At 37.6% G+C, this 25,245-nt stretch overlaps 1 protein-coding gene across 1 annotated transcript in view; it reads left to right on the top strand.

The window, feature by feature from the left end:
* The first annotated feature begins 7,974 nt into the window (after nt 1–7,974).
* Nucleotides 7,975–25,245, top strand: part of ATP7A (ATPase copper transporting alpha) — a 79,214-nt gene continuing 61,943 nt past the window's right edge. Inside the window, exon 1 of the mRNA XM_065900624.1 lies at nt 7,975–8,094. Coding sequence (XP_065756696.1) covers nt 7,975–8,094 — 120 coding nt within the window. The remainder of the gene's footprint in view (nt 8,095–25,245) is intronic.

The raw sequence follows: 25,245 nt of genomic DNA on the forward strand, positions 1-25,245 counted from the left end.
TCTTTATTTTTTGTCAATTTGATTACTGTGTGTCTTGGCGTGTTTCTCCTTGGGTTTATCCTGCCTGGTACTCTCTGTGCTTCCTGGACTTGGGTGGCTCTTTCCTTTCCCATGTTAGGAAAGTTTTTGCCTATAATCTCTTCAAATATTTTCTTGGGTCCTTTCTCTCTCTCTTCTTCTTCTGGGACCCCTATAATGCAAATGATGTTTTGTTTAATGTTGTCCAAGAGGTCTCTTAGGCTGTCTTCATTTCTTTTCGTTCTTTTGTCTTTATTCTGTTCTGCGGCAGTGAATTCCACCATTCTATCTTCCAGGTCACTTATCTGTTCTTCTGCCTCAGTTATTCTGCTATTGATTCTTTCTAGTGTAGCTTTCATTTCAGGTATTGTATTGTTCATCTGTTTGTTTGTTCTTCAATTCTTCTAGGTCTTTGTTAAACATTTCTTGCATCTTCTCAATCTTTGCATCGATTCTTTTTCGGAGGTCCTGGATCATCTTCACTATCATTATTCTGAATTCTTTTTCTGGAACGTTGCCTATCTCTACTTCATTTAGTTGTTTTTCTGGGATTTTATCTTGTTCCTTCAACTGGTACGTAGCTCTCTACCTTTTCATTTTGTCTATCTTTCTGTGAATGTGGTCTTGTTCCACAGGCTGCAGGATTGTAGTTCTTGCTTCTGCTGTCTGCCCTCTGGTGGATGAATCTATCTGAGAGGCTTGTGCAAGCTTCCTGTTGGGAGATACTGGTGATAGGTAGAGCTGGGTGTTGCTCTGGTGGGCAGAGCTGGGTAAAACTTTAATCCGTTTGGCTGCTGATGGGTGGGGCTAGGTTCCCTCCCTGTTGGTTGTTTGGCCTGAGGGGACCCAACACTGGAGCCTACCTGGTTCTTTGGTGGGACTAATGTTGGACTCTGGGAGGGCTCACGCCAAGGAGTACTTCCCAGAACTTCTGCTGCTGGTGTCTTTGTCCTCACGGTGAGCCACAACCATCCCCTGCCTCTGCAGGAGACCCTTCAGCACTAGTAGGTAGGTCTGGTTCAGTCTCCTATGGGGTCACTGCTCCTTCCCCTGGGTCCCAATGTGCACACTACTTTGTGTGTGCCCTCCAAGAATGGAGTGTCTGTTTCCCCCAGTCCTGTCAAAGTCCTGCAATCAAATCCCGCTAGCCTTCAAAGTCTGATTGTCTAGGAATTACTCCTCCCGTTGCCAGACCCCCAGGTTGGGAAGCCTGACGTGGGGCTCAGAACCTTTACTCCAGTGGGTGGACTTCTGTGGGATGTGTTCTCCAGTTTGTGAGTCACCACCCAGCAGTTATGGGATTTGATTTTATTATGATTGCACCCCTCCTACCGTCTCATTGTGGCTTATCCTTTGTCTTTGCATGTGGGGCATCCTTTTTGGTGAGTTCCAGTGTCTTCCTGTCGATGATTTTTCAGTTAGTTGTGATTCTGGTGCTCTTGCAAGAGGGAGTGAGTGCATGTCCTTCTACTCCACCATCTTGAGCCAGTCCTCTGAGAACCACTATTTTAGTTCATTCATTTTAAGTACTGTGTCATGCTCCATGATGTATATATCCCACTTATTTTTTCATTTTCCAGTTGATAGACTTCAGATTATTTCCAAAGTGTTGGGTTTTTGTTGTTGTTTTGGTTTTGGTTTTTTTTGCAATGGGCATTCTTGTTCATGTGTCCTTGTACACATGTGAGATTTTCTCTAGGGTAATATGCCTAGGAGTGAAAATGTTGAGTTCTAGTATATGCATATCTTGAACTCTTCCAGATATTACCAAACAGGTTCCATAATGGTTGTACTAATTTATGTTCTCACCAGCTGAATATGGGAGATCCTGTTGCTCCACATTCTCATTAACACTTGGTATTGTCATATTTTGAAAGTTCTGTTTACCTGATGGGAGTAAATGATATCATTGTGGTTTTAATTTGCATTTTCTTGATTACTGTAGTGATCAAAAATTATCCATGTAGAGCTGTATCCAAAAAAAGAATTAAATTTTACCATATAATATATTAAGAATCCAGAAACGTTTCTCAAATTATGAGGCCTCATTATTTTAGGGTGATTTAAAAATAATGTTTGAGGGCTTCCCTGTGGCACTGGTTGAGAATCTGCCTGCCAATGTAGAGAACGTGGGTTCAATCCCTGGTCCGGGAAGATCCCATGTGCCACGGAGCAACTAAGCCCGAGCACCACAGCTACTGAGCCTGCACTCTAGAGCCCGTGAGCCACAACTGCTGAGCCTGCGTGCTGCAACTACTGAAGCCTGAACGCCTAGAGCCTGTGCTCTGCTACAACAGAAGCCACCGCAATGAGAAGCCTGCAGGCTGCAACGAAGAGTAGCCCCCGCTCGCCACCACTAGAGAGAGGCTGCATGCAGCAACAAAGACCCAACACAGCCAAAAATCAATTAATAAAATAAATAAATTTAAAATACTAATAAAAAATAAAAATAATGTTTGAGCTTCTTTGATCAGCTTTAAGAAGTGGTTTTGTGCAGTCAGACTTCGTATGTGTCATGTTTGTACTCAACTTACGCAGTTTCTGTTTCCAAATCAGAGATGGTGATCTAGTCATAATACTGTACTTCCTCTTAGAAAATGTTATTACTGATGATGATTACCATCTGTGTTTAGGGAGTGGCTCAAAATACTTTAATAACTGGAAGTTATTTCCCTCAGTGTTGTTGGATGCTCTTTTTCTCAGAGTCACCTCATTGCTAATAGCTGCATGCCAGATTTGTTTCTCTGATATTGTCATCTCCCATAAACATACATTTTTTTCCACACCGTATGAAATTATTTACACTCTTACTTTGTTTTCTTAGTCATTTTGCTAAATGCAGTGGGAGATTACAAAAACTGTTCTTGACTTTGTACCTATCATTGAGACATTTAAGATTCAAAAGATGGTTATACATATATTATAAAATCAATTAGAGTTGTGTGTGTTATATTTTATATAGAAAAAAATATATATATAAATAATATATGTAAAATAGAGTAGTATGAGGGGAATGGAATTCCTCTGAGGTTTTGAGTGTAAGGTCCAATTTAAGTATAGTTTTGAAGAAAAAGTACAGGCAAATTATGAGGGCAGAAGAAATACATATTATTCATAGTTGATTTGACATGTTTAAATTAGGATGTAGTGGGAAAAGTAGCTGTATTAATGTAATTTTCATTCATGCTCAGAATTTCTTTCCTCCCTAATACATATTTCCAGGGTGAATTATCCACTCACTTTAAAAGTGCCTTTCAGGGGCTTCCCTGGTGGCGCAGTGGTTGAGAGTCCGTCTGCCGATGCAGGGGACACAGGTTCGTGCCCCAGTCCGGGAGGATCCCACATACTGCGGAGCGGCTAGGCCCGTGAGCCATGGCCGCTGGGCCTGCGCGCTCAGAGCTTGTGCTCCGCAATGGGAGAGGCCACAACAGTAAGAGGCCCGCATACAGCCAAAAAAAAAGTGCCTTTCTGCTTAACTAGTCTTTTTCAGTTCCTCAGTAAGCCTGAGAGATGCTCCAATACTTTGGTCTGGAGCATACCCGATAATAAAACTGTTTTTCAGTTTTACATTCCTAACTAACCAGGTAAACTAGCCTTCATCTGTTGAGTGTATTGTATTCCAAAAGTTTGTTACCAATTCTGTTTTTTGAACTTGACAGTTTCTTATAAAACAATTTAGTCAATTTTGGTAATGTACCTGAGTCAACCCTCAAAAGCCCCATTTTGACCCATAACATATTTGAGCCATATAGGTACTAAGTCTGAATGTTCTGACCTTGAGGCAGGCAGCCATGTGCTACAAGAGGAAAGAGGAAGCAACTCCTTTTTTAGGCACAGGGCTAACAGTAGACAAAATATTGATAGGATCTGTTTGTTTTAGACATTATCACCTTCCCTTTTCATACTCATTACTGCTTCCCAGTGACCCTCTCCCTAGTTGGAGCCCCTAATGCCTTCATGCTTGCCTTAAGTACCCTGCCTTGGACTTTTCACCTAGGCCCGTGAGTTCTTACATCCCAAGGATCCTTTGCTCACAATTACCTGCCTTTCCTGTCCCATTTGGGCTTCTGTTCTATTGTAGTAACTGATCATACCTAGATATTAGGAGGTGTAATGCCAGCTATCAGCCCCTTAACCTATCAAAGAGGAGTTTGTATTTTAAAAAGAGGATACAACGTCTATTAAGACAACTGACCTAGATTCTTCAAAAAGTTACTTGGGGGAAAAGAGATAAAGGAGAGAGGCTGTTTTAGATTAAATGAGTCAAAGGAGACACAACCAAATGCAGAGTGTGAACCTTGTCTGGATCCTGGTTTGGAAAAAAATAAAAGCTGTAAGGGATATTCTTAGGACATTTAGGACAATTTAAATAGAGAATTTATATTAAAGGATGTACAATGATTAATTTTCTTAGCTGTGATCATAGTATTGTGGTTTTATAGGAGTCCTTATTGTTTGGATATGCGTGCTGAAGTATTATGATCTCTAAAACTTAAAAATAGTTTAGGAAAAATAGAGCAAGTATAGCAAAATGTTAACAATTGTTGAATTCATGCAGAGGGTATACAGATAGATGTTCATTGTATTATTCACCTTTTATGTGTGGTTGAAAATTTTCATAGTAAAGATTTGGAAAACAGGGAAGCTGTTTATTAGTATAATATTCTTTAGATTGTAAAATTTCATGCAATGGAGAATTCAGGCAATATGGAGAACTTCATTTTTTACTACTTCTTCCCTATTCCACTTATCATTCATTCAAAGATTCACATATTGTCCTATTGACAGCAGCTGCTCTGGCTAGAGGAAGGAAGAGTTTCTCAGGGCAACAACAGCTTATTTTTACATATAGATTGTAAGTCATAGATTACCAGAATGTGAAAATCTTTGGCAGTGTGGTTCATTAGAATCATTATTTTTTTTGACTTTGAATAAAGGCTGTTTCAAGTCATTAAAATCAAAAGTTAGACAAAATGTATTCTTTTATATTGAATATATATTGTAAGTCTTTCTATGTAAAAATAGACAGTAATTTAGTAGTAATTTCATAAGAAGAATCAGTGGACATAACTGAATTGTTAAGTGTTGCATTTGGAATAACTTTAGCTCTAACTTTAAAAGTAAATAACAAAAATAGACTAATAATTATGAGTCTATTTCAGATCAAATCACACTATAAGTTACAGTTGTTCCATAATTAATGCCATTTGAAGTTAAGACTGAGACTGATGCACCTAGGGATGAATTTTTCTTTCAACTTTTCTAAGATTTTTACATTTTAAAAATGGATATGGAAAACAGTATGGAGGTTCTTGAAAAAAAATTAAAAAACAGAACTATCATGTGATCCAGCAATTCCACTTCTGGGTATTTATCCAAGGGAAATGAAATCACTATCGCAAAGATATTTGCACCCCTGTATTCATTGAAGCATTATTTACAATAGCCAAGACATGGAAATAACCAATGTCCATTGATAGATGAATAGATAAAGAAAGTGTGATATACATATACACATTCTTCAGCCGTAAAAATGAAGGAAATCCTGCCACTTGTGACAATATGGATGGACCTTGAGGGCATTATGCTAAGTGAAATAAGTCAGACAGAGACAGACAAATACTGTATGAGTTCACTTATACGTGGAATCTGAAAAAACCTGAACTCATAGACACAGAGAACAGATTGATGGGTTGGTTACCAGAGGTGGGGGGTAGGGAGTGGGCAAAATGGATGAAGGTCGTTAAAAAGTGTAAACTTCCAGTTATAAGGTAAATAATTCCTGAGGATATAATGTACAGCATGGTGACTATAATTAACAATATTGTATATTTGAAGGCTGCTAAGAGAGTAGATCTTAAAAGTTCTCATCACAGGAAAAAAAAATGTAACTATGTATAGTGATGGATGTTAACTAAACTTATGGTGGTAATTTTGCAATATATACATATATCAAATCATTATATTGTATACCTAAAACTAATACAATATTATATGTCAATTATATCTCAATAAAATGGCAGTTTCATGTGATTCAAACTAATTATCAGTGAAAAAAACAAAGATTCCTGCCTTCATGGAATTTTCATTTTAGTGGGAAGTGTATTGCAGTGTAACAAATTATTCCAAAATTTAGTGGCTTAAAGCAACCAACAATTATTATCTCACAGTTTCTGTGGGTCATGAATTTGGGAGTGGTTTAGCTGGGTGGTTCTGGCTCAAGGTCTGTTGTGAGGTTGTAAGTCTATATGTTAGCTGAGGCTACAGGCATCTAAAGACAACTGATTCTGAAGGATCAGCTTTCAAGGCAGTTAACTCACCTGGTAGGAGGCCTTATGTCTTTGCTGGTTATTGACAGGAGGCCTCAATTTCTCACCATGTGAACCTCTCCAAAAGGCTGCTTGAGTATCCTCATGCCATGGCGGGTAGCTTCCCCTAGATGGGGTGATTCAAGAGAGAGGACAAGGAGGAAGCCACAGTGACTTGTTTCCCCTCCTGCAGTGCCTTTTATGGCCAATCTTGGAAGTCACACTTTGTCACTTCCACTATTGACTTGGAAGCAAGTCACTGAGTCCAGGCCACACTCAAAGAGAAAGGAGTTAAATTCCACCTCTTGAAGGAAAGGAGTAGCAAAGAATTTGTGAACATATTTTAAAACCACCACAGGAAGACAGGTAATATGCAATAAACATAGTAAGTAAATTATGGAGTTTATTAGAAGGTTATAAGTTCTATGAAAATAAGAAAAAATAGAGCAAAGGTAATGGGAATCAGAGTATCTGTGTGTGGAAGGGGTGTGGGATGCAATTTTCAACAGGGTGGTCATTGAAAGACTCATTAGTAAGGTTAGATTTGAGTAGACTTGAAAGAGATGAGGAAGTTAGCTAAGCAAATATCTAAGAGAAGAAAGTCCTAAATCAAGGGAATAGCTAACCCAAAGGCCCTGTGGTGGGGGTAAAATGAGGTGAGAGAAAAGAATGTTAGCCATATTTTATTAGTAGGGTATTTTCAGCTGGGGAGGTGGGAAAGTTGAGGAAGGATAATTTATTTTTTTTTAACTTAAAGTTTTTTGTTGTTTTTCGGTTTTTAAGTTTTTATTTTATATTGGAGCATAGTTGATTAACAATGTTGTATTAGTTTCAGGTCTACAGCTAAGTGATTGAGTTATACATATACATGTGTATATTCTTTTTCAAACTGTTTTCCCATTTAGGTTATTACAGTGTTTTGAGCAGAGTTCCCTGTGCTATACAGTAGGTACTTCTTGGTTATCTTTTTTTTTTTTTGCGGTATGCAGGCCTCTCACTGTTGTGGCCTCTCCCGTTGCAGAGCACAGGCCCCAGACGCGCAGGCTCAGTGGCCATGGCTCACAGGCCTAGCCGCTCCGCGGCATGTGGGATCTTCCCAGACCAGGGCACAAACCTGTGTCCCTTGCATCGGCAGGTGGACTCTCAACCACTGCGTCACCAGGGAAGCCCAGTTATCTATTTTAAATATAGTATTGTGTACATGTCAGCCCCAAACTTCCAATCTATCCCCCCCACCCTTCCCTCCTGGTAACCATAAGTTCGTTCTCTAAGTCTGTGAGTCTATTTCTGTTTTGTAAATAAGTTCATTTGTATCTTTTTTTTTAGATTCTGCATATAAGCAATATCATGTGATATTTATCTTTCTCTGTTTGACTTCACTTAGTATGATAATCTCTAGGTCTATCCATGTTGCTGCAAATGGCATTATTTCATTCTTTTTTATGGCTGAGTAGTATTCCATTGTATATATGTACTACATCTTCTTTATCCATTCCTCTGTTGATGGACATTTAAGTTGTTTCCATGTCTTGGCTATTGTAAACAGCACTGCAGTGAACATTGGAGTGCATGTCAGAGGAAGGATTATTTCCATGGCTGAAATTAACAAGTTCATTGTTTCTAATAGGAATATAAAGAAGAAATCAAAATGGATCCAAGTATGAGTGTGAATTCTGTCACCATCTCTGTTGAGGGGATGACATGTAGTTCCTGTGTTTGGACCATTGAACAGTGCATTGGAAAACTGAACGGTGTACATCACATTAAAGTAAGTTACTCCTTGGAAATCAGTGAAGTCAAATGCTGTTGACTGGAATTCTTCTGGGAAATTACTTCTAACACTGAGACAGATGCAGACACACTGACACGTACGACATAAAGACTATCACACTTTTAACCTTGAAGCTGAATAAGTTTTCTTCAGCCCATTAACTTATTTTTTTGTTAAAAAATAAATAATACATTTTTAAAATTTAAAAACATCTGAAGATGGAATCTGGATGTTATGTTTGTATATTTATCAATATATATTTTATAAGTATATAGATGCTGATATAATTTTTATTACTCTTAATCTCATGTTGATCTAAAATATATGTTCTCAGAGAAAGGATTGTGAGGTTTCTTTCTCTTTTATAGCATGACAGTTACTATGTTTAGTAATAATGTAGTCTTCTCTAAGAGCATGAATACAAAGTGTAACTAATTTTCTAAACATTTTCACTTCAATGTTATTTAATCAATAAATCATTTTATTTAAAAGAATACGTTACAATTAATTACATTAAGTGACATTACCAAACAGTTTTAGAGTGGTTAGCTCTAGAACAAGGAATGAAAGAAACACTTAACCATTATGTGTCTGTGTATTTTCTCTTCACATTTCTTAAATCACAAATAAAAAATAACAAGATACTGCAGTGAAAATACAATTAGTTTCTTGCAAATAAATTAAAAGTGTGTATGGTCTGGGGAAAACTGAAGCCCAGCTCACCGGCTTACAAAGGGGGTGTGATATAAAACTGGTGCCTCCACCCATATCACTCCCCTCTTCGATTCTGTTCTTCCCCAGAGCCATAAGCTTCCCACACACCCTAGATTACTGCTGAGGAGTGAGCTGACACCATCCTGTTTGAGTGAGGCCTGGCATGATGCGCTCAGGTTTAGGGCAAGGGGAAGGCCGTAGGTGAAACTGGAAGATGGGGAACTAAAGACGTGCACCCACTGCCTCTGCTCTCTGAGTATTCAACCACATCACCCTCCCTCCAAAAGGAAGCTAATGTGAGACAGTGACTCTGGAAGGAACCTAGCGGTACGTTGGAGTGCAACAGACCAAATGGTTTCTACAGCTGAATCAATCCAGCCAGAGAACATGAAGGAGAGAAGGGAGGGCACAATTGTCCCTCTAGGTCTGGAGACTTTGGGTCACCCAGGATGCAGTCCCCTTTAAGAAAACTGCCTTCCAGAGCCAGGCCCCTAAGTTGGCAAATTCTGAAATGAAAGAGAGAGGTATCACCTGTTAGAGCCCTATGCTGCTGCTCCAAGCATTGGGTTTGCAGATATAAGAGGGGATAACCCGAAGCTAATGGCCTGGGTAACTAAAGAATGAAACTAGATGGGCTAGGCACGGGCATGCTGAACATTTATCTAATTCCTCCCTGAGAGCTGTCCAGGCCTAGGAGCTGCCCTGAGCACTCGTCTTTGCTGGGCTTAGACTTAGGGCAAGGGGAGGGCAGAAAAATGGAGATTAAAATAAAAATATAAAGAGCAGAAAACCCGAAGCATGGCCCAAGGGAACCTTTCTGCGGGGATAGGTTTCTCAGGGCCTGCATTTTCTCCTGATCCATAAAAACTCTGAGCTTTTATCAAAGAGGATAGAAACTCTCTGTTGGGGAGGGAGGACAACAGGAGATCAGGGAGATCCTGCTGGCTTTCCTGGGGCAAAGCAGGGGGAAAGGGAGCCTCTCCATTTCCCAGAGACAAACTGCCAAAAAAGACTGTGTAGAAGCCTCCCTGGGCAGAGCCCAGGACTGAGAAAGGAGGTAGGGATTTGAGTTCACTTCAGTTTTTAATTGCAAAAATAAAATTGACTTTTGTTAGACTATCTTAACACATTCCTGCTATAATTCGTCTCAGAATCCTACTTAGTGGAAAAGAGTGGTTTATTTGTATATTCTAATTTTTCTGCAATGAACATGAATTGTTAATATAATTGTTATAAATAAATAAGAAAACCTAAACTTTGTTTAGCGCCTTCTAAACACAAAAGCCAAAAGTACCAAAGTCAACACAAAACTACCCCAAAGGGAACAAAATGATACTGTGCCCCCTCATATCCTGTAAAAAATGTATTTGAATGTGTCCTGTGCTCATTTTTTTGACATAGACATAGTATGTTAAAGCTGCAAGGGATCTTAGATATGACTTAAGTCGTCTAGCCCCCTCATTTTACAGATCAACAGATTGAAGCCCAGATAAGGAAGTGACCTGTGCTAAGTTACACAGCTACCTAATACCAAACAAAACTAGAACTCAAGTTCCATGATTCCTGGGCCAGTATGTTTTGTGGTCATACAGTGTCTACAGATGCAGTTTAATTTGTATATGGTTCTCAAACTTGTGATCTCCAATTTATTCTTTCACATAACTTCTAAAAATAAAGGAACCTGGTATTTTCATCATAAAGGTGCTTCCTACCACCAAATTGCTGTTTTAGCTCTGTATCACTAGTCTCTATAAATTCTCCTCAGAATAGTTCTAGTATTTTTAGTATGAGACACCTTGAATTATATTTTATTTGTCATTACCTTTTTAATGTTTTTATTTCCATGTTTGTAAAAATGTCTTTGATTTTAAAGCCTTTGGGGTTAAAAAAATGTTTTGATTAAGTCCAGCTTTCTCAGCCTCAGCACTATTGACATTTTGGGCTGGATAATTCTTTGTTTTGGGGGGCTGTTCTGTGCTTTCTATGATGTTTAGCAGCATCCCTGGCCTCTACCCACCAGATGCCAGTAGCCTCTCCTCCCACTTGTGACAACCAAAAATGTCTCCAGACATTGCCAGTGTCTCCTAGGGGCGAAATTGCCCTCAGTTGAGGATCACTTCTGTAGTCCCTTCTCAGAGAACCTACTGTACACCCTTTGTCTGTTCAGTTAATATTTGATGATGGTGAATTGATATATCAAACAGGCTCATGTGCCCCTTTCTCTTCATATTAGCTTCTTATGGTTCTTTTTTTGCCAGTTAGAGGTATAGTGAACAGTGATTCTCAAACCATACCATGAGAATCACCTGGAGGGCTTGTAAAACATAAATTGCTGGTTCCATGCCCAGAGTTTCTGTTTTAGTAAATCTGCTTTTAGCAGTTTTGCTTTTTAAAAACTGCCATGTAAATGGAATCATACATTATATAGCCTTTTGAGTCTGGCTTCTTTCACTTAGCATTATGCATTTGAGATTTGTCCATGTTCTTGCATGTATCACTGGTTCTTTCCTTTTCATTGCTGAGGAGTATTCCGTTGTGTGGATGTACCAAAGTTTGTTTACCCATTCACCTTTTGAGAGACATTAGATTGTTTATACTTTCTTTTGTGATTATGAAAAGCAGTGCTCTGAATGTTCACATCCAAGTCTTTGTGTGGACATAAGTTTTAATTTCTCTTGGGCAAATTACCAGGATTTGATTTGTTCCATCATATGATAAGTGTATGTTTAACTTTTTGAGACACTGACAATTGATTTACCACAGTGGCTATACTATTTTATCTTCCCACCAGCAATGTTTGAGGATTCCACTTTTCTCACATTCTCTCCAACACTTTGTATTAACAGTCTTTTTAGTTATAGACATTCTAGTGAGTATGTAGTGGTATCTCACTAATTCACATTCCCTTAATAGCTAATGATATTGAGCATCTTTTCATGTGTTCATTAGGCATTTGTATACCTTTATTGGTAAAGTGTCTGTCAAACCTTTTGTGAAATTTTTAGCTTGGTGTTTCGTTTTCTTATTATTCAATTTTGATTGTTTTCTATGTATTCTGAATTGTCTTCTCTTAGATATGTGTTTTGCAAATAATTTTTCCAGTCTGTGGCTTGTCTTTTTAATCTCTTAAAAGTATCTTTCCCAGGGCTTCCCTGGTGGCGCAGTGGTTGAGAGTCCGCCTACTGGTGCAGGGGACATGGGTTCATGCCCGGGTCCGGGAGGATCCCACGTGCCGCGGAGCGGCTGGGCCCGTGAGCCGTGGCCGCTGAGCCTGCACGTTCTGAGCCTGTGCTCTGCAACGGGAGAGGCCACAACAGTGAGAGGCCCGCGTACCTCAAAAAAAAAAAAAAAAGTATCTTTCCCAGAGCAGCAGTTTTTACTTTTGATGAATTCCACTTTACCTACTTTTTTTCCTTTATGGAGCATGCTTTTGGTGTCATATCTAAGAAATCTTGGCCTCACCCAGGATCACAAAGATTTTTCTCCTATGTCTTCTAAAAGTTCTTTCATTTTAGGTTTTGCATTTAGATCTATTATCCATTTTGAATTAATGTGAATACATTATGAGGTATGGGTTGAGGTTAATTTTTTTTAATATGGATGTCCAGTTTTCCAACTTTTCAACTTTTGTTGAAAAGTTTATTCTTTCTCCATTGAATTGCCTTTGCACCTTTGTTGAAAATCAATTTGCCATGTATTTATGGGTATATTTCTGTATGCTCTGTTCTATTCCATTGATCTGTATGTCTGTCCTTTGGCCAATAAATACCACAGAGTCTTGATTATTGTAGCTTTATAATAAATCTTTTCTTTATTTTGGAGCAGAGAAAGATTTATTGCAGGGCCAAGCAAGGAGAATGGGTGGCTCATGATTGAAAAACCTCCTTAAGTTCCTAATGGTTTTCAGGGGGAAGTTTTTAATAGGAAAAATTTGGGGTGAGGGCTGCAGGGTGTGCGACTTTCTTCTGATTGGTGGGTGGTGAGGTAACAGGATGGTGCTCCAGGAATCTCGTATTCAGCCTGAAGTTAGCATCCTCCACCTGGGTGGAGGCCTTAGTTCCTGGTCTCAGGACTTAATGAAGCTCAGGTTCTTTACGTCTTGTCACAGAAAGATTTCAGTGAGAGATAAAGTGATAGGTAAGAAATGGATTTACTTAGAGAGATACACATTCCACAGACAGAATGCGGTCTGTCTCAAAAGGTGAGAGCAGCCTATGATAAATCTTAAAATCAGGTAGTGTAATTTCTCAACTTTGTTCTTTTTCAAAATTGTTTTGGCTGTTCTATTTTCTTTCCGTTTACATATACATTTTAGAATCAGTATATAGGTTTCTACAAAAATATTTGCTGAGATTTTGATTGCGATTGTGTTGATTCTGTAGATCCATTTGGATAGAATTAACATCTTAATATTGTGTATTCAACCCTGTGCACGTGCTATATCTCTCTATTTAGGTATTCCTTGATTTCTTTTATCAGGGATCTATAATTTTCAGTCTTCATATTCTGCATATATTTTGTTAGGCTTATATTCAAGTATTTTCTGTTTTTAGATGATGTTTAAATGGTACTTTGTTTTTTTTTTTTGTTTTTTTTTTTTTTGCGGTACGCGGGCCTCTCACCGTTGTGGCCTCTCCCATTGTGGAGCACAGGCTCCAGACATGCAGGCTCAGTGGCCATGGCTAACGGGCCTAGCCGCTCTGCGGCATGTGGGATCTTCCCGGACCGGGGCATGAACCCGTGTCCCCTGCATCGGCAGGCGGACTCTCAACCACTGCGCCACCAGGGAAGCCCCGGTACTTTTTTTTTTAATTTAAATTTCAGTTGTTCATTACAAACATACAGAAATGCAGTTGGTTTTTGTATGTTGACTTTGTGTCCTGAACTTTGCTAAACTGACATTAAGTCTATTAGCTCTTTTTGTAGATTCTTTGGGATTTTCTACATAAGCAGTTATGTCATCAGGGCATAAAAATAGTTTTATTTCTTGCTTTCTAGTCTGTATGTCTTTTATTTCTTTTCTGTCTAGAACCTCCATTACAATTTGGAATAGGAGTGGTAACAGTGAACATCTACGTCTTGTTACTGATCGTAGGGGGAAAACATTCAGTCCTTCACCATTAAGTATTGTGTTAGTAGAGGGTTTTTGTAGATGCCCTGTATCAGGTTAAGGAAATTCCTTTCTCTTCCTGGTTTTCTGAGAGCTTTTATTTGTAATCATGAATAGATGTTGCATTTTTTCAAGTGCTTTTTCTGCATCTCGATATGATATTATTTTTCTTCTTTAAGGCTGTTAATATGGTGAATTACATTGATTGATTTTCAAATGTTATACTAGCCATGCATTCCCAGGATAAGCCCCACTTGGTCAAAGAATACTTTTAATGAAAAATTTCAAACATACACAAAAGTGAAGACCTAGTACAAGGAACCTCCCTGTACCTGTCACCCTTGCTACTTATTTTCATGATATCCTTGCTACTTATTTTCATGACATTCTCATCATTTGAATTTGATAATGTATTTTGCTGATGCTTTTAAGAGTTTATCTGGACCTTCCTACCTGTTGTACTATTTGACTAGTGGATTGGAATTTCCTAGTATATCTCCATGCCGTTTCCAAGCCTTTTTGCTGCCCCCTGCCCATCGTTTTCCTTGTCACTCTTCAGGATTCTCAGCACTGTTTGGAGCACAGAACTCTTTCCCATGCTTCATTCACTTTGGTTCCCCACCTGTTCTCTCCTATTTCTCTGCAACTTGTATCTAAGGGCCCAAAGAAATTAACAATATCTCCTTGCCAAATGATTGGGGATTTCTACTATAATGATGGTAATATATGAATGGTTTTTCTTAAATATTTTACTGTGAATTGCTGACTCTTCAGCATGTTTATTTTCACTGCCAGGGCTTAATAAGTTAATGTGTAATTTTAACTGGCTTGTGTCTTCATTTGTATAATGTACTTATTATTTTAATATATTTAAGTTTTCAGCATCATTAAAACAACTTTATATTGGCAGTGGTTCTATAATATTTACCAGAAGTTTTCTATAAATTTGCTTTTATACAATATTCATTATAGTGATGATGGAAAGTTAATGCAACTTTGGAATTTGATCAGCTTGCATCAGTCCTAAAATGCTTTTCTTTTGACTAGTTCATATCCACATGTAAAAGATAAATTTTAGACACACTGCCCAGAGTAGATGTTAATATTCTAAAGGGAGCTTTGTCTAACTGGACATCAGATTTAGTGCAGGATTTTAAATTAGGAATCTGATGGATTCTTTCTAATAATCAGAAGCTCATTATATATTTTAAGTGCATGAATCATTAAATTTGAACCAGAATATTTTTTTTACTTTTTATTTTATATTGGAGTATAGTTGATTAACAATGTTGTGTTAGTTTCAGATGTATAGCAAAGTGATTCAGTTATACATATACATGTATCTATTCTTTTTCAAATTCTTTAGGTTTTACATAATATTAAGCAGAGTTCCCTGGGCTATACAGTAGGTCCTTGTGGGTTACTCATTTAAAATATAGCAGTGTGTACATGTCAGTCCCAAACTCCCTAACTATCCATCCTCCCCACCCTTACCCCCAGTAACCATAAGTTCCATTCTCTCAGTCTGTAAGTCTGTTTCTGTTTTGTCAATAAGTTCATTTTTATCATTCTTTTTTAGAATCCACAGACAAGTGATATTATACAATGTTTCTCTTTCTCTGTCTGACTTACTTTACTCAGTATGACAATCTCTAGGTCCATCCATGTTGCTGCAAATGGCACTATTTCATTCTTTTTAATAGCTGAGTAATATTCCATTGTATATATGTACCATATCTTCTTTTTCCATTCCTCTGTCAATGGACGTTTAGGTTGCTTCCATGTCTTGTCCATCGTAAACAGTGCTACAATGAACATTGGGGAGCATGTATCCTTTCAGACCATGTTTTTCTCCAGATATATGCCCAGGAGTGGGATTGCTGGATCATATGGTAGCTCTATTTTTAGTTTTTCTAAAGAACCTCCATACTGTTCTCCATAGTGGCTGTACCAATTTACATTCCCACCAACAGTGTAGGAGGGTTCCCTTCTCTTCACACCCTCTCCAGCATTTACTGTTTGTTGATTTTTTGATGATAGCCATTCTGACTGGTGTAAGGTGGTATTTCATTGTAGTTTTGATTTGCATTTCTCTAATAATTAGCGATATTGAATATCTTTTCATGTGCCTCTTGGCCATCTTGTATGTCGTCTTTGGAGAGATATCTGTTTAGGTCTCCTGCCCATTTTTTGATTGGATTGCATTTCTGTACACTAACAATGAAAGATCCAAAAGAGAAATTCAAGAAACAATCCCATTTGCCATCTCATCAAAGAGAATAAAATACCTAGGAATAAACCTACCTAAGGAGACAAAACACCTGTACTCTTAAAACTACAAGACACTGATGAAAGAAATTGAAGATAACACAAACAGATGGAAAGATATATCATGTTCTTGGATTGGAAGAATCAATATTGTCAAAATGGCTATACTGTCCAGAGCAATCTACAGATTCATTGAAATCCCTATCAAATTACCAATGGCATTTTTCACAGAACTAGAACAAAAAATCTTAAAATTTGTATGGAGACACAAAAGGCCCCAAATAGCCAAAGCAATCTTGAGAAAGAAAAACGGAGCCAGAGGAATCAGGCTCCCTGACTTCAGACTATACTACAAGGCCACAGTCATCAAAACAACATGGTACTGGCACAAAAATAGAAATATAGATCAAAGGAACAGGGTAGAAAGCCCAGAAATAAACCCACACACTTATGGTCAATTAATCTATGACAAAGGAGGCAAGACCATACAATGGAGGAAAGACAGTCTCTTCAATAAATGGTGCTGGCAAAACTGGACAGCTACATGTAAAAAAAAAGAAATTAGAGCATTCTTTAACACCATGCACAAAAATAAACTCAAGATGGATATAGACCTAAGTATGAGACCAGACACTATAAAACTCTTAGAGGAAAACATAGGCCAAACCCTCTCTGACATAAATAACAGCAATATCTTTTTTGATCTCTCTCCAAGAGTAATGGAAATAAAAACAGAAATAAACAAATGGGACCTAATTAAACTCAAAAGCTTTTTCACAGCAAAGGAAACCATAAACAAAACAAAAAGACAGCCCACAGAATGGGAGAAAATATTTGCAAATGATGTGACCGACAAGGGATTAATTTCCAGAATTTACAAACAGCTCATACGGCTTAATTTCATGGAACCAGAATATTTTGTGTATCTCCAGATCAAATACTTTTGATCTGTCTTTTAATATTAATCGAAACATTAATCTTTTACCTGTTTATTCTTCAGAGATTTCAAAATGGGTTTTAGCTTTTCTGTGAAGTACAGGATTCATGCTTTCTTGTCCTTACAGTATTCTTTTTTATTTTTCTTGGCTGTGCCGCGCGGCATGTGGGATCTTAGTTCCCCGACCAGGGATCGAACCCGTGCCCCCTGCCTTGGAAGTGTGGAGTCTTAACCACTGGACCCCCAGGGAAGTCCCCTCCTTATGGTATTCTCGTCTGTGATTCAGACGTCTCATGAGATCTTGAGCAGATTGGCTTCAGTTTGTCTTGTTTTTATTACAAAAAGTTGGCTAATTGGCGCATAGTGATTCTTACCACATGTGACGTGTGGTGCCAATATGTGGGCAGTTCTTTTCTATATCTGAAACTCTTGGTGATTTTTTGCATGTCTGAGTTTCATATTCATCTTGGCCAGAGAGCACAAAGTAAACTTTGTATCCATTTTACATGTATGGGAGGGAGGAAAGCAGTGTTTCTCATTTGCTTACTAAACTACACACTCTGGTCAGTTAAGACTATGTTGATGGTTGTGGCAGGAAAAGCTTTCTTTACACAGTGTAATATGCCTTCTGCTAAGTTTTCTGTCCTGTAGGCATCCATGTGAATACTTGGATATGAATTTTTCCCTTTCACATTCTCCAAAAGTAGGATTTTCCTTTGTATTTACCATCTACCTTGGCATAACTACACTTCAGAGGCTTCCTCATTGCCTCCTCCCCTCCTCCCCCCAAGGATGCTCCTGCCTTTAATTTGCTTTGGGGAGAGAGCCAAGTTGGAAAAGCTGAGAGATGACAGGTAACTTTTATTAACTATACTGCAGGTTTTCTCAAATGTGTTTATATTTAAAATACATTTATAAAAACATTTTGTAATTTTTTTCACTAATTGTAACTGTCCGAAAATCAAATGGATGGTTTTTCAATTTGCTAATTAGAAAAGAGGATGGCAAAGTAGTTCTGCAACCCGCAGTCCCAAACTTTAAAAATGAATAATTTAAAAAAAAAAATGAATAATTTAATTTCAGTGAATAATAAATATGGCACTTCCACTTGATTTATCCTCAAATGAAACCAATTAAACTTCCTCCGCTTGATCTAACATGGCTGGTGCTGAAGGCCAGAATAGAAGCTAAATCTTACTAATTAAGTGTCTGTGCTGATTGAAGTAAAGCTGTTTTAACCATCCAGAAACTAGTTCACAAAGTTTCTCCAAGTGATTTAGGTTCTTATTGTCTACTGACAACTAATGCGTTTTCCAAAACCCCCAACTCTCTGACAAACTATTTTTGATTATTAATTTTTTGCCAGCATATCTATGTATAACTAAAGGACTAGATTCTGTTTTGACATTTGCAAGTACATTCCTGTATAAATTTTCCCCAAAGACTGTTGCACCCCACTCATATGTAAGGCTTCTATGTTTACCGCATCTTCCCAGAATTCACCACTGCTTAATATGACCTATTTAAGGTCAGAAAAATGCAATTAAATTGGATTAAGTTGTAAAGGAAGAGTAGCAGAAATATAATATGAAAGCACTTTGTGTTATCAACAGTGATTTATATGGGTCGCAGTGACAGATACTTAAGGCTATACTTTCCAGGGCACAGTCATAATTTGTTTGCTGAAAATGAAAGGAAACACACTTTTTCTGCCTTTTCCAGCTCTGCCTCTCCTTCTTTAGTCAAAAGCCCACATGATATAGAGTATACTAGTGATCTTTCCTCTTTTCTCATTCCTTTAAAAAATATTTTACTGAGTGTTGTCTTCTAGGCCCAGAGACAGATTTATAGTGATGTTAATGAAGTTTAGGTTTCAGAGCCTCTCACTGGCATTGACCAGTTCTGAGACCCTGGAAGGAGTCTTAGTGTGTTCACATGGTTATCTGTTTTTGCAAAAGTAAAACATTTTGACCACAGTCCTTTAATTAAGTCCACAAAAGGTGGATTCACCTCTTTCTAGGCACCATATAGAAAATTGTCCTTGGGACTTCCCTGGCAGTCCAGTGGTTAGGAATCTGTGCTTCCACTGCAGGGGGCCACAGGTTCATTCCCTGGTCAGGGAACTAGGATTCCTCATGCCCTGCAGCATGGCCAAAAAGAAAAAAAAAAAGAAAGAAAATTGTCCTTGTCCAAACATAATTTATAGTCATAATGCAGCCTAACATGTTAATATATAAATATTGATCACTTTTCAAGGACTGTTAAGGTTTGAAATTTCTGGATCATAGTTTGTGAGATTATAATTAAGACCAATGTGCAGTCAGTTTAGAAACCAGATTTGAATAGGACATTGTTTCGACTAAGTCAAGGAGCTCTTGTAGTGTTTGGAATAAAACTCTGATATGAAGTAATGTAATTGTGATGTTAAATTGAGTGGGGTTGCTTTATTTAAAAAATGTTACAGCGGAACAGATTAGAGCTTTAACAGAATTCAGGGAAACTGAATAGTCAAGAAGTCTCTAATTTTGGAAAAGTAGAATGAATATGATTATATGTCTTTGCAGTTTCAGTGTTTAAATACATTTTGGGAATTGTGTCTTAAATTGTGAAGTTTATAAATGAGTGTAATACTCTTGTTCTGCCAGTGTCAAGACTGTAGACTTTAAAGGGATTAACCTGAAGGTTTATTTAATCACCCCAGTGGTCTGTTCAGGGGAAAAATATAATGGGCAGATAATGTGAAGGTCTTTCTCTGGGATTGTCTGGCCTTTTGAAAGTGGTAATGTAAAATAAATTTAATTAGATATAAGTACTGAATGGCTCTAAAGGTTAATGCCTTATTAACAAATTACTTTGTCCTTGAAATTTAACTGCATTTTGAGTACTTTTTCCCTTTACTCAGTTAAAGGCTGCAGTCCATTTTCCTAATACAGACTATCCTTTAAAAAAATGACCACCTAGGGAATTCCCTGGTGGTCCAGTGGTTAGGACTTGGCACTTTCACTGCAGAGGGCCAGGGTTCAATCCCTAGTCAGGGAACTAAGATCCCACAAGCTGCACAACATCGCCAAAAAACCCCTTAAAAGTAACTTTAAAAAAAAATTATTGGAAAAATAACACATGTCCAGAGTAAAATCCCCTTCCCAAAAGAAACCAGTTATCAGTTTAGTATGTATAGATTCTTCCAGAAATAGACTCTGAATATAAAATGATTTACATGTATATATCTATATGTGTGTGTTTATACAGTTGACCCTTGAACAACACGGGTGTGAACTGCACAGGTCCACTTATACATGGATATTTTTCAAAAAATATGAACTGTGGTACTACATGATCGATGGTTGGTTGAATCCGAGGGTGTGGAACTGAGGATACAGAGGGCCAACTGTAATAGCCTCAGGGAATTCCCCCAATTGCTTGTTGTTTAAGGGTCAACTGTATATGTGTGTGTGTTTGTGTATCCCCTTTTTATATAAATGGAAGCATACTATATACATACTGTTCTATACTTTGCTTTATTCACTTAGCAAATACATCTTAGATACTGTTCCCTATCAGCGTATAGAAATCAATCTTAAAAAAAAAAAAAAAAAGAAATCAATCTTTTTGTTTCTATTTGGAACTTTCTCCCCCTAACTTTTGCTATGGCAAATGATGATAGTACACTGAACACTTCTTTTTTCAAACACCATGTTAGAGTAATATAGGCATTTTGCCTTATATAAATTCTTAGGTAATACTCGTCCATCCATGAAGATGCAGACAGTTATTCAAAGAGGCTTATGTTTCTGATTTAGTTGAACTTTATCCCAAGGATCAAAGAAATGTCAAATCCAAGGTAGAAACTAGCAGTGGAGGAATGATGTAAAGAGGGACTTTCACTATTTCCTTTCTTTGTATTTAAATTGTTATAATGAATAATCATGCATTGGTTGTATAATTTTTTAAAAAATTAACATATTTATTTTGGCTGCGCCAGGTCTTAGTTGCAGCACGCGGGATTTTTAGTTGCGGCATGCATGCGGGATCTAGTTCCCTGACCAGGGATCGAACCTGGATCCCCTGCATTGGGAGCGAGGAGTCTTACCCACGGACCACTGGGGAAGTCCCAGTTGTATAATTTTTGAAGCAAAATAAAATTATATTAGCAATGAAAATTCTGACAAAGCACTCAGTTTACAGAAAAACAATGCTACAACTTAAACTAACAAAATCTCCACATCTTTTTCATTTTAAAGCATTTGGCTTTTAAAATTTTAGATTGGTTTTGGGCTATTTTCTTAGTCTCTTAAGAAATTGTCTTTTGCTAGTTCATACATTGATTTAATAATTTTAAGTGGTAACCTTTATTTAGGTTGGTCAAATAGGATAAATATTAATATAACTTGATGGCTTACTCTTATCTTACTTTAATTTTCAGTATGCTATATTGAAGCATCAAAGTAGAGTGTTAATATATATATATATTATTTTTTCAACAAACAATAATAGAATTTGTATTCAGACATATGTAATATAAATAAGATTCCTATTATGTATTTTATATAGTTTTTAGTTGTCAAAATTGTGGGAGGAGAATCAAGCATATTAGAAAGTCAAGATTATTGTAAATCATTTTACTTTTCTGACTTTAGTCTGAAAAATGACAGAATCCTTTCAAGCTCTCAAAAACCTCTGAATCACTCTATGTTGAGTTGTTATGAAAATGTTAGAAAGTGGGCTTTAAACCCTTTGAAGGCTCCCCCACTGGCTGAGTAGCATGCTAATCTGAATTTATGATGACATATAAATTAATTCCTGGGAGGATAAAAAGGAATTTCAGTGTGCTGAAACTTTAGCAAAGGACCTTTCCCAAAGTGGCTTTTGAAAATGGAGAAATGTTAGAATGTAGTAATTGTCAAATCCTGCTAAAAACCCAAAGAAATATATTCTCTAAATTATTTTTTATTTAAACTGGTATGAGAGTAGACATGAAATGTGTGGGGCGAAAGTAAACATAGAACTAAAATTTGGTTCATACACTAGAAATATTTCATACTTTTCAGGTGTTTTTATTTATGTCACACATTGCTCAAAGCATAGGCATAGAATTTTAGTTTTTCAAGGAAATTGAAGATCATCTAGCCTCACCACTTATAGATGGAAAGAACATGGATTTTGGAGTTAAATCGACCTACGTTTGAATCCTAGCTCTTTCATTTTCTTGCTGGATTTCTTGGGCAATTTATTCAATTTCCTAGCCTTCAGATAGGAAATTGGATCACTTTTTATAATCTGTAATTATAAAAGTATACAGAAAACACAGGCAGATAAAGTATACGGTGCTTGACTTGCAAGGTTTAGACATTTCAGCAGACAAAGAGCTCCATTAAAATAATGGATCTTTACAATTCCTATGGACAATGAGCACCCTTTACACCACTGTTAATGCTATTGAGGCCACAGAGTACGTTTGATTTGTTCTCTTCAACTCCTACCTTCATCTAAATATAGTGAACGGTCCTCCATCTTGAGTCCTTCATAGGAGCCACATTCATAACTTGTAGACTGTTAGATGTTTATTTTCAGAGGAATTATTGATAGAATAGAAAAATAGTTTCTCTGGGGAAAAAAAAACAGAGCAACAGCATTGATTCCTAATGAAAGATTCTGAGAAAGAGAAGCTGTTGAAACTTTCGAGCACTGTGGGGAATAGGCGAAAGTGGTTTACATTGGTGGGGATCATGTGAAAGGAGAGTGGCACAGACCCAGAATCAGACAGACTGCTGCCAGCAATTTCTGGCTCTACAGAGTCTGTGCCTGCTTTTGCTCACCATTGGACCCCTAGCAAGCTAGCACGGTGCTGGGAACATAATAGGTACTCAGTAAATATTTGTTAAATAAATAAATGCTATTTTAGCTTCCTGCCCAAGGATTTGGCATCCAGAACAGTATTGTGATAATCACTATGTGAATTTCCTCTTAAAAGAAGCAAAGGTGCTGCCTGTTTTTGTTTCCTTTGAGACCTTAGGCTTGAAAAGTCTCTTTGATATCTAAAATTCAGAGGAAAAGTTGAGTGCTGTTATCCCAAAGGGGAACATTTTTGTGCTAGGTGTGGTCGATCCATCTTTAAAACACACAAATGGAAGCTACTAAATAAGGAAGTGTTTTCTGGTTTGCAGCATGAAAACAACATAGGGTAATACAATTTTTTTGTGTAGTATTTTATATACATAGTTTCCTTATTTTTTTATGTCTTTTATAAATAGAAGACAGGCTATAGCAGTAGAAAGTATAGCAAACCATGTAGTGACAAAGTGATTTTTGCTTTAAAAATCAGCTTTAAGAACAGTTTCTCATAGCTAGTGGGAAGCAGCCACATAGCACAGGGAGATCAGCTCTGTGCTTTGTGAGCACCTAGAGGGGTGGGGTAGGGAGGGTGGGATGGAGACGCAAGAGGGAGGAGATATGGGGATATATGTATATGTATAGCTGATTCACTTTGTTATAAAGCAGAAACTAACACAACAATGTAAAGCAATTATACTCCAATAAAGATGTTAAAAAAAAAACTTTCTCATTGCGTATGTTGGTAAATTGAAATTGTGAGGGGAGGATAAGCTCAAAACCAGGTCTTGTTTAAAAGATACCAGATACAATGTATTTAAACATAAAGGGGAAAAAAATCCCCTTCCCTTTTTAAAAGTTTGGCGATTTATCATAAAAAGTATAGTAGTACATAGAGTAGTACTGTCCAATGGAATATTCTGTAATGATGAAAATGTTCTGTATCTACTTTGTCCCATATGGCAGCTACATTGGCCACTGAACGGTAGAAATGTGGCTAATGCAATTGAGGAACTGAATTTTTAATCTCTTAATTTTTTTGTTTTTAAAATTATACCAAAATATTGACTTCTTTTTGGTATATAGTTCTATCAGTTTTGTTTGTTTGTTTTTAGGTTTGGTAAATTTTAACACATGTATAGATTCTTTTAACTACCCCCACAGCCAGGACAGCACAGTTCCATCACTCACGTCACTCCAAAATGATTCTTCACTAAATGCAAATATAACTATATCATTCCCCTGCTTAACTTTTCCATGGCTCTCTATTACCTACAGGATAAATTACAGACTATTATTGGCATACAAGAGGCCGCATAATAAAGCAGTTGCCTAATTCTGCAAGCCTGTCATCTTTCTCTACTTTTGTGTTTCCATTTGTCATAAATTCTCTGCTTCATGTATCCTTGCTGATTTCTGGTTTTCCTTTAACACTCAGGTATTATCTCCTCTAAGAAACCTTTTTTGACACATATTCCCAGGAATGAATGGGTGTCCGTTTTCTCTATCCTCTATTCTAGTATTGCTCCTTGTGACTGTGTCATGATCAGCTTTGTATCATGAGAATCTCAGTTACTGGCACATATAATAAGTGCTTGATAGGAACTTACCTGGTGGTGCAGTGGTTAAGAATCTGCCTGCCAGTGCAGGGGACTCGGGTTTGATCCCTGGTCCGGGAAGATCCCACATGCTACAGAGCAACTAAGCCCATGCTCCACAACTACTGAGCCTGTGCCCTAGAGTCCGCGAGCCACAACTACTGAGCCTGCGTGCCACAACTACTGAAACCCTTGCACCTAGAGCCTGTGCTCCGCAACAAGAGAAGCCACCACAGTGAGAAGCCCGCTCATCGCAACAAAGAGTAGCCCCCACTTGCTGCAACTAGAGGAAGCCCGTGCACAGCAACGAAGACCCAATGCAGCCAAAAATAAATAAATGCTTGATATTCATTGTTCAGTGTTTACTTTTATATGACTTGCTGCTGCAAAGAACTACTTTCCTGTCTATTTACTCATATCATCCTTATAACAACCCTGGAAGATAATAGGGCACATTTCTTCATTTTTCAGATGGTAGAACTAATGAGTGTGGTTGACTAATAAGTGGCGAATTGACACTGGAGCTCAAACCTTCTGACTCCCAATCCAGTTTGTGTGTGTGTGTGTGACTACTTCATAAATCTTTGTAACCTGTTAGCAAAAGAGATGCAGGGTAAGATGTCCCGGTAGTAGTTAAATTTATATACAGTTGCTGAGCTTTAAGAATACAATCATTGTTTTTATAATCAAAT

This window comes from Phocoena phocoena, chromosome X, assembly GCF_963924675.1.
Source record: "Phocoena phocoena chromosome X, mPhoPho1.1, whole genome shotgun sequence".
NCBI lineage: Eukaryota > Metazoa > Chordata > Mammalia > Artiodactyla > Phocoenidae > Phocoena > Phocoena phocoena.